Source organism: Schistocerca gregaria, chromosome 3, assembly GCF_023897955.1.
Source record: "Schistocerca gregaria isolate iqSchGreg1 chromosome 3, iqSchGreg1.2, whole genome shotgun sequence".
NCBI classification, from domain to species: Eukaryota; Metazoa; Arthropoda; class Insecta; order Orthoptera; family Acrididae; genus Schistocerca; species Schistocerca gregaria.
Genome location: NC_064922.1, coordinates 327,000,615 through 327,015,276, shown reverse-complemented (window position 1 = coordinate 327,015,276; position 14,662 = coordinate 327,000,615). Strand labels below are relative to the sequence as shown.

The following is a 14,662-nucleotide window of genomic DNA, read 5'->3' as shown; positions in this document are numbered from 1 at the left end:
TTTCGAAGTTTTCCCACTTTAAGTGTGATAGTCCATAGAGAAAGTAGATAACTTGGCTCACTGGTCAAAGCACTCCACACTGTTTCAAGGGAGACCATATGAATTGTAGCTAGGTGACGCATTCCTGCATGAGCAGTCAGTCAGGTGCATCTGAAGTGCGGCGCTCAACTTGGGAAATGGTCAGGGAGCTCAGTCAATGAAACCCAAGAAAAGGTTGAATAAGTGAAAATATTCGTGTAGTCTCAAACTGTCGTAGACTGATAGGAGAGAGCTTATTGAAAAACGTACTATATATCCCCGACTGGAGAGCTTTGAGTGTGAGGGCGTGGGGGATGTGGGTCAGTGTGGGGAGTTTCAAGGTGACTTCTTTACGTTTTTCTCGGATAACTCCAAAACTGTTGATTATAGCAAAAATGTTTGTCAGTGCAACATTAAACTGCATTATTTTTCCTGTTCATTTCTTCTCTAGGACAAATAGCTCACACATTGCACAGGATGCAAAAATTGCAGATTATTATAAAATAGTATATTAATGGTAAAAAATTACTGTTTACTGTTAAATGAAGGGGGTTAAGAACAAATATTAAACGTGTGCTCCACGTCAAAGCGCAGGATCTTAAATAGGGGAGCTTTGTGTATGGCTCATCAGTATTCACCTGAAGATGGCAAGAAGACTCCGGGCCAAAATGTCATACGAGAAAGTAACAGACATCCGGCAGTTCTCCCAAAATTGTATAGAATAGTCTTAAAACAAATAACCAAGTCTTTATCAACAACTGCACAGCAGAAAATTTTGGAGTACTAGATGGCATCAACAAGGGGAGAATGGAATTCTCATTATTGACTCACAGAGAATTTCACACCTGTCTATAATCCCTTTCAAATCGCATAGTGACTTCAATGACACACTGTTAAAATATTAAGTTTTCATAGTGGAGGCGAGAACATATCAATTCTGTTGCACTGACACAGTTCACCTGCCCAAAAACACCAGGTAGTAGATATGCTTACATCTCTCTATAGTGTTAAAAACGATTTCTGCTATTAATCACTGTGACTAATCGCAGTGTAACATCTACCACGATAACTCGCGTAAACACCGTTTTAAGGGGGGTAGAACGTCAGACGGGCCGACTTGGAGCAGGGGAGGCACCGCAGGACATTTGAATTTCTACTGCCTATACTTTTACAAATAAATTCAGAAAACTTTGTGAGCATGACCAGAAAGGCTTCAGGATTCACATTCATAACAGTGGAAGTTCAAAAACATAACAAAATATTTTTTTTTACATGTGAAATTTGATTATTGTTTCACATACCATTGGCTGCCTTTGTTTCTGTAGGTACACTTTTCCTCATAAGTAAGAGAGATTCTTCGATGAATTTTGCACAGCATACAAACCATACTTACAAGTGTATGAAACTCTAGAATTTATTTAATTTAGGAAAAAATGAATGAGCTGTTGCATTTTAAACTTCATGTTTAGAAAAAAAAACTCAAATTTTATAGTTAATTATCTCAATTTTTACCACTGTTTTTAATAGATTAGGAAAATTCTAGAGTTTTATACACCTGTAAGTATGGTTTGTATGCTGTGCAATTTTCACCAAAGAATCTCTCTTTCATATGAAGAAAAGTGTTCCTCCAGAAACAAATGCAGCCAATAGTAAGTGAAAAAAATGATGATATTTCACATGTAAAAAAAATTGTTTTGTTATGTTTTTGAACTTGCACTGCTATGAGTGTGAATCCTGAATCCTTCCAGGTAATGCTGACAAAGTTTTCTGAATTTATTTGTAAAAGTATAGGCAGTGAAAATTAAAACGTCCTGTGGTGCCTCTCCTGTGGTGCCCGTTTGACGTCCTACCCCCATTAACGCTGATAAATGTTGTGAATTCGGAAAACTACAGTGTGATTCTAAACTGTGACTAATGGCAACTGAAAATCACAGTTACCTAAAATTAGCATTCACAGAAATCACTGATATCGGAAAATCGAAGTGCCGGCAGGTGGTACTTACGTCCCGGCCGGGCGGCCCTGCTGGCCCCGCGGGTCCGGGCGGCCCCTGCGGTCCGGGCAAGCCGCGCCGCCCCCGCCGCCCGGGCGCGCCCTTCTCGCCCTTTAGCTGCGGCGCGCCGCCCTCCGCCACGGCCACGGCGCCGGGAGGCCCGGGCTCCCCTCGGGGACCGGTCTCTCCAGGGACGCCCGGCAGCCCGCGGTCCCCGCGGTCTCCCTTCGCTCCCGGAGGACCCTGCAACAGGTAAGTACACGTCACAGCAGCTTACACAATGCACCACTTTCAATGTACATTAGTAATACCAAGGGAAACACATATTCAAAGGACTTCATGACCTAGAAAAAGCATTCAGCTACGTAAAATTGAACGTGATACACTGGCAGGAAGAACTGCAGCACCCTCAAGGACTCTGTTCACTGACACCAGGCTATAATACACGCAGGTGACAAAAGTCGTGGGATAGCAATATACTCTTATACAGATGGCGGTACTTTCACATGCAGAAGGTAGACAAGGGCATCGCATTGACGGAGCTGTCGTTCTACTCAGGTGATTCGTGTGAAGAGGTTCCCGACGTGATTATGGCCGCAAGACGGGAATTCACAGACTTTGAAGCCGGAATGGTAGTTGGAGCTGGATGCATTTAGATTAGATTAGATTTACTTTCATTCCAATTGATCCGTAGTGAGGAGGTCCTCCAGGATGTGGAACATCTCAGAAAAACAACAATACATGACAAATATTTACAACTAAAACAAATAAGCTAATGTACAATTCCACAGGTCCCAAGTGGAATGAGCGTAATTTTTTAATAAACACTATATGAGAGAGTCATTTTACAAACAATAATGCACTGAATTAAAAATAAAAAAGTTTATTTATTTATTTATAATGTAATAAACATCTAATACAAATACTATAATACTTTTTTACAATGAACACATTACTGCACTGAAATTGTGCAGAAGTTATATATATAATCAATTCAGTTGGTTTTACTGAGAAATTCATCAATGGAGTAGAAGGAGTTGGCCACCAATAAATCCATTAGGCTTCTCTTAAACAGAATTTCATTCGTTGTTAAGCTTTTTATGGCTGCTGGCAAGTTATTGAAAATGTGTGTTCCTGAATAATGCACACCTTTTGTACAAGACTAAGTGACTTTAAATCCTTGTGAAGATGATTCTTATTTCTAGTATTGACTCCATGAATTGAGCTGTTGGTTTGAAAAAGTCATAACGACAGATTTTATTAAGGGAAAATAATTGGAAAGTTGTAGTTAGTATCCCTCTTTCCATTTCGGAAATCGCTACGGAATGCCATATTCTGAGATCGAAGATGTCAAGAGGGTGCCGAGAATACCATTTTGAGGCATTACCTCGCCCCACGGACAACTTAGTGTCTGACGGCATTCACTTAACGACCGAGAGCAGCGGCGTTTGCGTAGAGTCTTCAGTGCTAATAGAGAAGCAGCACTGTGTAAAGTAACCGCAGAAATCAATATGGAACGTACGACAAACGTATCCGTTACGACAGTGTGAAGGAACCTGCGTCCTTGTGTAAAGAAAAAAGGGTGAATGTTAAGAGCTGGTAAGTCTGAGCAAGATTGTCTGAGATCCAAACCCGGAGCCATCAAAATTCATTCTGAGAAAGAAACTACTTTTGAAAGTGGTTACTTTTGCTAACGGTACGACATTGCCTGCTCCGCTCATGACCATACGGGTTGAACTCTAGAGGACTGGAAAACCTTGGCTTGGTCAGATGAGTCCCAATTTCAGAAGGTAAGAGCTAATGGTAAAGTTCGAGTGTGGTGCAGACCTTACGAAGCCAGGGACCCAAGCTGTTCACAAGCCGCTGTGTAAGTTGGTGGTGGCTCTATAATGATGTGCGCTGTGTTTACCCGGAATGGACTCGATGTTGGCTATTTGCACACCATTTGTTGCCAGACAGGGACTTTTACGGATGACAATGCGCCATGTCACCGGGGCACAGTTGTTTGCGATCGGTTTTGAAGAACATTCTGGACATTTCGAGCGAATGGTTTAGCCACTCAGCTCGACCGACACGAATCCCATCGAACATTTACGGGACATAATCGAGAGGTTAGTTCGTGCACAAAATCTGACACCGGCAACATTCGCAATTATGGCCACTAAACGCAGTCCTTGAGGGTGTTGTATTTTATCCGGCAGTGTATTTTGCTCGAGTTTACATATCTGAGTGATTTTTCTAGGTCACGAAGTCCTATGATAATGTATTTTCCTTGGTGTTTCTTGCGTATAATGAAAGTGATACGCTGAGGTAGCAAATGTCATGGACTACTTCCAAATATCGTGTCGGACCTGCTTGTGCCCGCGTAGTGCAGCAACTCGACGTGACATGGTCTCAACAAGTCGTTGGAAGTTTCCTGCAGAAATACTGAACCGTGTTGCGTTTATAGCCGGCTTCATTTGGTCTGAATTCGCCGTCATATATTCCTACAGTGATGAACTACGCGTCACATCACTTGTTAATGAAATGACATTGTCCCTATGGGTTTAACATTTTCTCACGGCAGTGTGCTTTGAATAAATTGTTCTCTGGATTCCAGCTGCGTCAAGTGTTTGAAATGATACGAGCTTTCGACCAAATTCTACTTGGCCATTGTCAAGTGTAATGATGGACCGCTGGTACGTCGTTATATACTCGGGGCTTCTGTCTGTGGCGTCATTGGTGCTCACAGCATCCCCCTATATGGACATTCGTTGATTCCGCGTTAGCTGAGCCCGCTTCAATCTCGCGATTGGTGGCTCCCATGTCGCACTGAGCTGCAGGCCCTGTCGTCTAAGATATGTGGTCCTACTTTTATCCGCAGCACAATCTGATTTTTCCGATTGGAAAATCTATTAAAAAATTTTAATTTATTTGTTTTAGCTGTGATAGTAAACAGGAGTACAGAAGTGTATTATTCAGGGATATTTCTGCGAACAAAAGTTTTGGTGTTTCGTTAATGTGTAGTCTGTTTTCTGAGTCCGGAGAAATGTCAGCAAATTTTTAATAATTTTGTAACGTTTCCCTCTTGTGGTTTACAATATGTGACTGATCTTCAGTAGTTCCTCCTGATTTTTCTTTCGAGTGCTACCAGCATTTTTTGAGCCTGTGTTAAATGCCAGTGGCTTGCATACGAGTTTTCCAACGTTATGAGTATGAGTAAGCGAGTGCATGTGACCGCGCGTTTTCTGTGAGCCGCCTTTATGTAGCGGTTGAAGATCCTTTCAGAAGAGTGACTTCTTTCTCTCAACCGAATGCTCGTGAGCAGTGAGTCTACCGTACCACTCCTGGCGTATTATTCCTCTACGGAGGCCACTTCGTAGTGAGTGGTCTTTTCCATTTTTTTTGTTTTTTCTACACAGTTTGGCTCCTGAATGGTGAAAGTGCAGGTATGAGGTATCGTCCTTCTTACAGAAAGTCTGAACGTGGCAACAGGAGGAAATAGCAATGACAATAACATTTATTAAGCAAGATTCATACCTGATGTTCTCGACAAAGATGGTATTGTAAATTCACCACACTGCAGAGAACTGATGGAATGAGGAAGTGGCTTCTAAACATTTCAAAATATCAACATTTATTTGTTCTAGGAAATATATACATGTGAACATATCAAACAATACTTACAAGGGAATTACCGACTGGACCTCCTATTTTTAGGAGGAAAAGGCACACTTGTAAGATCTCAACCACAGCAACTGTTCCCACGAGAAAACTTGGGCCATGACATGATGCTACGTAGTTATGACTCTCTGAAAGTATAACTTTTAAACTTTCGCCCGTGCCGTTTGTTTGTTCTCCGCTCCGCCCTACTGCAGCCGCCTAACACCGGAGCACGAATAACCGTACGCTGGAGTGACAACCACTTTTCCCAGGACGTTGAAGGCGAGGGAAGAGGAAGGGACGTGGGCACATCCTCCCAACGTGTTTTTAAATCTTGTTCGAGAACGCATGTTACTCTGCTAGAGAAATAGTAAGTAATATGAGTGCGTAATATGTCAGCCTCACACATATACAGGGTGGTCCATTGATAGTGACAGGGCAAAATATCTCACGAAATAAGCGTCAAACGAAACAACTACAAAGAACAAAACTCGTCAAGCTTGAAGGGAGAAACCAGATAGCGCCGTGGTTGGCCCGCTAGATGACGCTGCCATAGGTCAAACGGATATCAACTGCGTTTTTTAAAATAGGAACCCCCATTTTTATTACATATTCGTTAGTACGTAAAGAAAAATGAATGTTTTAGTTGGACCACTTTTTTCGCTTTGTGATACATGGCGCTGTAATAGTCACAAACGTGTAAGTACATGGTATCACGTAACATTCCGCCAGTGCGGACGGTATTTGCTTCGTGATACTTTACCCGTGTTAAAATGGACCCTTTACCAATTGTGGAAAAGGTCGATATCGTGTTGATGTATGGCTATTGTGATCAAAATGCCCAACGGGCGTGTGCTATGTATGCTGCTCGGTATCCTGATCGACATCGTCCAAGTGTCCGGACTGTTCGCCGCATAGTTACGTTATTTAAGGAAACAGGAAGTGTTCGGCCACATGTGAAACGTCAAACACGACCTGCAACACACGATGATGCCCAAGTAGGTGTTTTAGGTGCTGTCGCGGCTAATCCTCACATCAGTAGCAGACAAAGTGCGCGAGAATCGGGAATCTCAAAAACGTTGGTGTTGAGAATGCTACAGCAACAGCGATTGCACCCGTACCATATTACTATGCACCAGGAATTGCATGGCGACGACTTTGAACGTCGTGTACAGTTCTGCCACTGGGCACAAGAGAAATTATGGGATGATGACAGATTTTCTGCACGTGTTCTATTTAGCGACGAAGCGTCATTAACCAACAGCGGTAACGTAAACCGGCATAATATGCACTATTGGGCAAACATAAAGTGCGCGCCCAGGTATAAAAGCTGTGCGTTCAGGAGGTCGAGGTCATAACTGCATACAATTATGGCGCAAATATTCGCACGACGTCGATTTCTGGGGCTGATATCTTGCAGTGTGCTTCTTTCTCCTTAAAACATGAGGTCAAATTGGTGATGTTGCCTTGTTGGACGGCAGCTACATCCCCATTTTTCTTTACCCTTCCCATCTCGATTTCCTTCTGAATGTCAAATAACATGTATAACTGTTGTTCTTCAATAGAGCTGATATTTTCGCTATTGAAACAATTTTCATTAAAAATGTTAAAGATTAAGTGCACAAATTTTCATTTACATTCACTGTAGGGTTTTTGTCTGTCAAAGAGTTATGAAATGAAAATAACTTTTTGCTTTAAAAAAAATTCAAATGGCTCTGAGCACTATGGGACTTAACTTCTGAGGTCATCAGTCCCCTAGAACTTAGAACTACTTAAACCTAACTAACCTAAGGACATCACACACATCCATAACCGAGGCTGGATTCGAACCTGCGACCGTAGTGGTCGCCCGGTTCCAGACTGTAGCGCCTAGAACCACGCGGCCACCCCGGCCGGCTTTTGCTTTCAGATCGACATCTACATCTACATGACTACTCTGGAAATCACACTTAAGTGCCTAGTAGATGTTTAATCGGACTACCTATACGCTAATTCACTATTATTCCACTCTTGGACTGCTCGCGGAAAAGACGGACACCTGTATCTCTCCGTGAGACCTCTGATTTCCCTTATTTTATCGCGATAATCGATTTTTACTACGTAGGTTCACAGCAACATAATATTTTCTCATTCGGAGCAGAAAGCTGGTGACTGAAATTTCTTGAGAAGATCTCGGTGCAACGAGAAACGCCTTTGTTTTAATGACGGCGAACCCAAATGCTGTATCATCTCTCCTACGTGATATTCTGTATCTCTTGTGGAAGAGTATTCATAAGAACAATATCAAGTCCTCATACAACCTTTTCAACGCATCATGAAAAGCAAGCAAACACTAAAATAAAGATTAAGTGCACACATAAGCACCAAACCCGTTACTATAAAATGAGTGATCACGACGAAAATTGGTTGTAATTTCCAGTTTTAGCAGACAAGTCACCATTTGTGTCTCTGTGCATACGCCATCTTTAGTATGCTATGGATTTTAGAGCTCTACTTTCGGCGTAATCAGCCGATTACTTGCATCACTGACTCTCCTGTAGCTTGGATAGCAGGTGTGTAAGCCGGGTTTCCATATGCAACAAAATGACGCCACAGCAACTGACATGATGGCTGTTACAACAATGGGGCGGTGTGTTACTGTTTCTAGACCCTTCTGTCAAAACTGTCGTGGCAATGTTTTCACTACGGCTTCAGCTGGGACTATTCATAGGGGACATTGGTTTTGTCATTCAGGTTATGGTATTCGAAATGAGCCAAGAATCCATTAAAAAGGAGTGAAAGCACAAATATAGGATTTGGAAGTGAAACTTATGCGCACATAACACAGCGGCGTCACATAAAGTAATGGACGTAGCCCTTGTAAGCGAAGACTCATACGTGAAATACTTCCGGATAACGAAAGCTAATTTCGAGTAGTTGTAGAGCTGTGATTCAAGCTCTATTAAAACATCAGACACTCATATGAAAGATTCAGTTGTGGCTCAAGCAAAACTAGAAGCAACACTTCGACGTTTTGTCAAAAGCACTATTTCGAAGTTTTTGTGTTATATGTTGGATGCTTTCTACGATACCCTTAAGACTCATTTAAAACCTAATATTTTCACTCCTGAGTCCACATCAGTTAAATATGATAAAATATTAAATTTATTCTATACCTAATTCTGCTTCGTGCAAGTGTACTAAATAAAACTGTAATGTGACTGATTCCCTTTATTAAAAGATACACCTAATATAAAATAGTACTGTTACCAGAAAACTTGTTACTTCCATTCTCAAATGCACTGGGTAAATGTTTAAGAAGCATTGAAGTTTCCAGTACTAGAAATATTCTGCCAGTATTGCATTAATTTACATCGTTTTTAGAATAAAGTGAGCTGCTGTGAAAGTACAAATCACGTTTCAGTACTTAAATAATATTTGCTCATTTACACACAAATTTTATCCATTCAGCGCATAGTAGCAACTTCATATACTTTCACACTTTAACCATTATCTGCAATGGTAAAATTTGTGCACCAAAGTAGCACCTCCTAATACTGTAGCGAAATAAATCGTACTCAAAACAACGAGTTTCGGAGAGATTTTTAATGTGCTGTGTTGCTGAAACTACATTTTTCGTAATGTACAGGTACGAATCTGAAATCAAACAGATACAGTAAGTTATCTTGAAAGATGGCGGCCCCTTCTGGCGTCAATCGGTAGTAGGAGAAGGAAAATGCCGTCTCAAAGTTAACGCGTTTTGAAGTGTTGTGGGACTCGAGTGGTGCCACAGTTATTTGGGTGCTTCCACACGCAACTTCGGTGACGCCACCCGAGTGGCTGCCAAGTGGCGTCATGTTTGTTGCACATGGAACCCAGCTTTACATCCTGGAAAGCTAAGCTCAACCACCACGCATTGTCGATTTTGACTACAGTGTCATTCATGTAAAACAAGCTTAAATGAGTGAGAGAGGACATGAGGAGGGTGTACGCTGCACACTGTGCAGTGTCGGTACTACGCACCTGTGCCCCTGGTGTACCGGGCGGCCCAGCAGGTCCCTCGGCTCCTGCGGTGCCATTGTGACCGGGAGGGCCCCGCGCCCCAGCTTCTCCTTTTGGACCAGGATCGCCACGGTCTCCCTTCGGTCCTGGAACTGAAAATTTAAAAGTGATTAATGGAAAATCAGGTACAAATTAACGAAGAGGTTCTCAATAAAGGAACCCACGGCAGTAGCGTTGGATCAGGATGCTTATGTAAGTGTCAGTTACATACTATGATACATCAACATTTATTAATTTGATGTTTTTCCTTGGTTGGGGACCGCAATCACAATATACGCTAATGTGACAAGTCATGGGATACACAAAATATAAAAGGGCACTGCATTGAAGTGCCTGTCATTTGTACCCAGCTGGTAAACATGAAAAGGTTGGGTTTATGACGGGGATTAACAGACATTCAGTTTCGGAAATCTTTGTTGTTGTTGTTGTCTTCAGTCCTGAGACTGGTGTGATGCAGCTCTCCATGCTACTCTATCCTGTGCAAGCGCTTCATCTCCCAGTACCTACTGCAACCTACATCCTTCTGAATCTGCTTAGTGTACTCATCTCTCGGTCTCCCTCTACGATTTTTACCCTCCACGCTGCCCTCCAATGCTAAATTTGTGATCTCTTGATGCCTCAAAACATGTCCTACCAACCGATCCCTTCTTCTAGTCAAGTTGTGCCACAAACTTCTCTTCTCCCCAATCCTATTCAATACCTCCTCATTAGTTACGTGATCTATCCACCTTATCTTCAGTATTCTTCTGTAGCACCACATTTCGAAAGCTTCTATTCTCTTCTTGTCCAAACTAGTTATCGTCCATGTTTCACTTCCATACATGGCTACACTCCAAACAAATACTTTCAGAAACGACTTCCTGATACATAAATCTATATTCGATGTTAACAAATTTCTCTTCTTCAGAAACGCTTTCCTTGCCATTGCCAGTCTACATTTTATATCCTCTCTACTTCGACCATCATCAGTTATTTTACTTCCTAAATAGCAAAACTCCTTTACTACTTTAAGTGTCTCATTTCCTAATCTAATTCCCTCAGCATCACCCGATTTAATTTGACTACATTCCAGTATCCTCGTTTTGCTTTTGTTAATGTTCATCGGAAATCTTTAGGGAATTTAATATCCCGAGATCCATAGTGTAAAGAGTGTGCCGAGAATACCAAATTTCAGGCATTACCTCTCACCAAGGACAACACAGTGGCCGACGGACTTCACTTAACGACCGAGAGCAGCGGCGTTTGCTAACAGACTTGTCAGTGTTAACAGACAAGCGACACTGCGTGAAATAACCTTAGAAATCAAAGGACGTACGACGAACGTATCCATTAGGAAAGTGTGACGAAATTTGGCGTCAATGGACGTGAGTCCCTTTGTTAACAGCACAATATCGCCTGTGGCGCCTGTCCTGGGCTCGTCACTGTATCGGTTGGACCAAAGACTGGAAAACCGTGGCGTGGTCAGATGAGTCCTGATTTCGCTTGGGAAGAACTGATGGCAGGGTCCGAATGTGGAGCAGACCTCACAAAGCCATGGACCCACGTTTTCAACAAGGCACTGTGGAAGCTGGCGGGGGCTCCATAATGGTGTGGGATGTGTTTACATGGAATGGACTGGGTTCTCTGGTGCAAGTGAACCGATCATTGACTGTAAATGGTTATGTTCGGCGACATGGAGACGATTTGCAGTCATTAATGGACTTCATGTTCCGAAACAACGACGTCATGTCCCGAGACCACAGTTGTTCGCGATTGGTATGAAGAACATTCTGGACAGTTCGAGAGAATAATTTAGCCACTCAGATCGCCCGACATGAATCCCATCACACATTTGTGGGATATAATCGATAAGTCAGTTAGTGCACAACATCCTGTAACGGGGGCTTTTTCGCCATTTTGGACTGCTGTAGAGGCTGTATGGCTCAAAATTTCTCCAGGGGCTTCCAACCACTTGTTGAGTGCACGTCGCGCCCAGTTGCCGCACCACGGGCAGGAAGAAGTCCAACACAGTATTAGGAGGCATGCCAGGACTTTTGTTACCTTACTGTGCTTTTTGAATGAAATTATAGACATCATTTCCGCCATTTGACTGTAAGTCTTTTAAAATTATTTATTTTTTCACTATCGCGATTTAGGCTGTAGAGCCATTTTCAAGGGCAGTGGTGAAAAAGAGTCGTAAATGTCAGACACGTCTGAATGACATATCGTCGTCGAAATACACTACTGGCCATTAAAAGTGCTACACCACGAAGATGACGTGCTACAGACGCGACATTTAACCGACGGAAGAGGATGCTGTGATATGCATATGATTAGCTTTTCAGAGTATTCACACAAGGTTGGCACCGGTGGCGACACCTACAACGTGCTGGCATGAGGAAAGTTTCCAACCGATTTCTCATACACAAACAGCAGTTGACCGGCGTTGCCTGGTGAAACGTTGTTGTGATGCCTCGTGTTAGGAGGAGAAATGCGTACCATCACGTTTCCGACTTTGATAAAGGTCGGATTGTAGCCTAACGCAATTGCGGTTTATCGTATCGCGACATTGCTGCTCGTGTTGGTCGAGATCCAATGACTGTTGGTAGAATATGGAATCCGTGGTTTCAGGAGGGTAATATGGAACGCCGTGCTGGATCCCAACGGCCTCGTATCACTAGCAGTCGAGATGACAGGCATCTTATCTGCATGGCTGTAACAGATCTTGCAGCCAGTCAACAGATGGGGACGTTTACAAGACAACAACCAACTGCACGAACAGTTCGACGACGTTTGCAGCAGCATGGACTATCAGCTCGGAGACCATGGCTGCGGTTACCCTTGACGCTGCATCACAACCAGGAGCGCCTGCGATGGTGCACTCAACGACGAATCTGGGGGCACAAATGGCAAAACGTCATTTTTTCGGATGAATCCAGGTTCTGTTTAGAGCATCATGATGGTCGCATCCGTGTTTGGCGACATCGCGGTGAGCGCCATTGGAAGCATGTATTCGTCATCGTCATTCTGGCATGTCACCCGGCATGATGGTATGGGGCCATTGGTTACACGTGTCGGTCACCTCTTGTTCGCACTGACGGCACTTTGAACAGTGGACGTTACATCTCAGATGAGTTACGACCCTTGGCACTACCCTTCATTCGATCCCTGAGAAATCCTACATTTCAGCAGGATAATGCACGACCGCATGTTGCGGGTCCTGTATGGGCCTTTCCGGATGCAGAAAATGTTCGGCTGGTGCCTTGGCCAGCACATTCTCCAGATCTCTCACCAATTGAAAACGTCTGGTCAAAGGTGGCCGAGCAACCTGCTCGACACAATACGCCAGTAGCTACTCTTGATGAACTGTGGTATCGTGTTGAAGCTCCATGGGCAGCTGTATCTGTAAACGCCACCCAAGCTCTGTTTGACTCAATGCCCAGGCGTATCAAGGCAGTTATTATGGGCAGATGTGGTTGTTCTGGGTACTGATTTCTCAGGATCTATGCAGTCAAATTGTGTGAAAATGTAATCAAATGTCAGTTCTAGTATAATATATTTGTCCAATGTATACCCGTTTATCATCTACATTTCTTCTTGGTGTAACAATTTTAATTGCCAATAGCGTATTACAGAACATATGTGGACATATATATGAGTCACTTCATGTTGCAATCAGAGAACGAATTAAAAAAAAAAGAAAAGAAAAGATTACAGGTAACATAATGGTCGGCAGACTCACTTTGACGTACTGTGCTGTGGCAAACCTTGCCAACACAGTGCTGTGGTAGGCACAAACCATGTCCAAATATGATACTAATGGGCTGACACTTGCCAGTTCGCAGCTGGCAGTGATCTTAAACCAGTAAGCACATATTTCCCAACGAAAAGATGCTCATAAAAGGACGTAGAAAATTTCAGCAACAAATGATATAGATTAAATTGACCATATATTGGTATCCAAAAGATGAGCAAATAAAATTGAAAATTAACGCGAGTTTTAGGGAGCAAACTCAGAATTGGACCACTACCTTGTAGTTGCAGAAATGAGGAAAAGGATTGCTATGGCGTATAAACTATGAGAAAGCTGAAACGGATTTTTGAAAAACTGGAAGATAAGAGTGCAAATTTTGAATATCAGAATAAATGGAGATAGAATTTACATTAGTGGAGCACATAAATCACACAGATCAGAAACGGTAATGTATTAAGATTAATGTCATAAATGTGGCAAAGGACGTAGTAGTATGGGAATCTGGAAGACCTAGAAATGAGGTATGGTATAACGATGAATGTAGTAGACAGGTGGTGCAAGATAAGAAAGAAGCAAGTTTAAAATGTGTCCAATAAAATACGAGAATTAACCGGACCACTTATAACGAAAAGAGGATAGAAGCAGCAAGCGTACGCAGAAGGAAGAAAAGTGATGCCTTAAAAAGGAAGGCAGAAGATATGAAAAGAGTTCTTTATGGGAAAGAGAACAGAAAGTTTTATATTAAATTAAAAATCCGAACACAAGTGTATAAACCTAATGTAATAGGCGCAAGGAAGATGGAATCCTGCTGACAGAAATGCGGAAAATGCTGGAGAGACGGAGGGAATATTTTAAATAAAAGTTGGAGGACGAGCACATCAATGGGAAGCAACGAATTTACCCTGCAGTGGAACCATAAACAGAAGAGCGCACTCTTGTAGAAGTACAGAAGGTCGTGAATTATCAAAAATATCACAAACCTCCAGGAAATGATCGAATAACTGCCGAGCCGCTAAAGAGAGGCAGCATCACTTTAAACAAACGTATACATAAACTCATATTTTTAATTTCGATTCAAGAAAGAGTTCCAGAAGAAAGTACTATATGCGTCAAAAACTGATCGTGAATACCACAGCACTGTACTGGTATAATCATTCCACAGAACTTTAAAGTATGTTTACCATTATGTGGCCTGTAATCCTGGTATTAATTCGCACTCAGATTGTAATATGAAACG

The 14,662-nt window shown here is 42.4% G+C and overlaps 1 protein-coding gene across 1 annotated transcript in view; it reads right to left on the bottom strand.

Annotated features, from left to right (window-relative positions):
• The window catches only part of LOC126355358 (collagen alpha-1(XVIII) chain-like), a 586,377-nt gene that overhangs the window by 53,452 nt on the left and 518,263 nt on the right, over positions 1-14,662 (bottom strand). Inside the window, exons 19-20 of the mRNA XM_050005652.1 lie at positions 9,654-9,784; positions 2,022-2,252 (exon numbers count right to left, since the gene is read on the bottom strand). Of these exons, the coding sequence (XP_049861609.1) occupies positions 2,022-2,252; positions 9,654-9,784 (362 nt within the window). The remainder of the gene's footprint in view (positions 1-2,021; positions 2,253-9,653; positions 9,785-14,662) is intronic.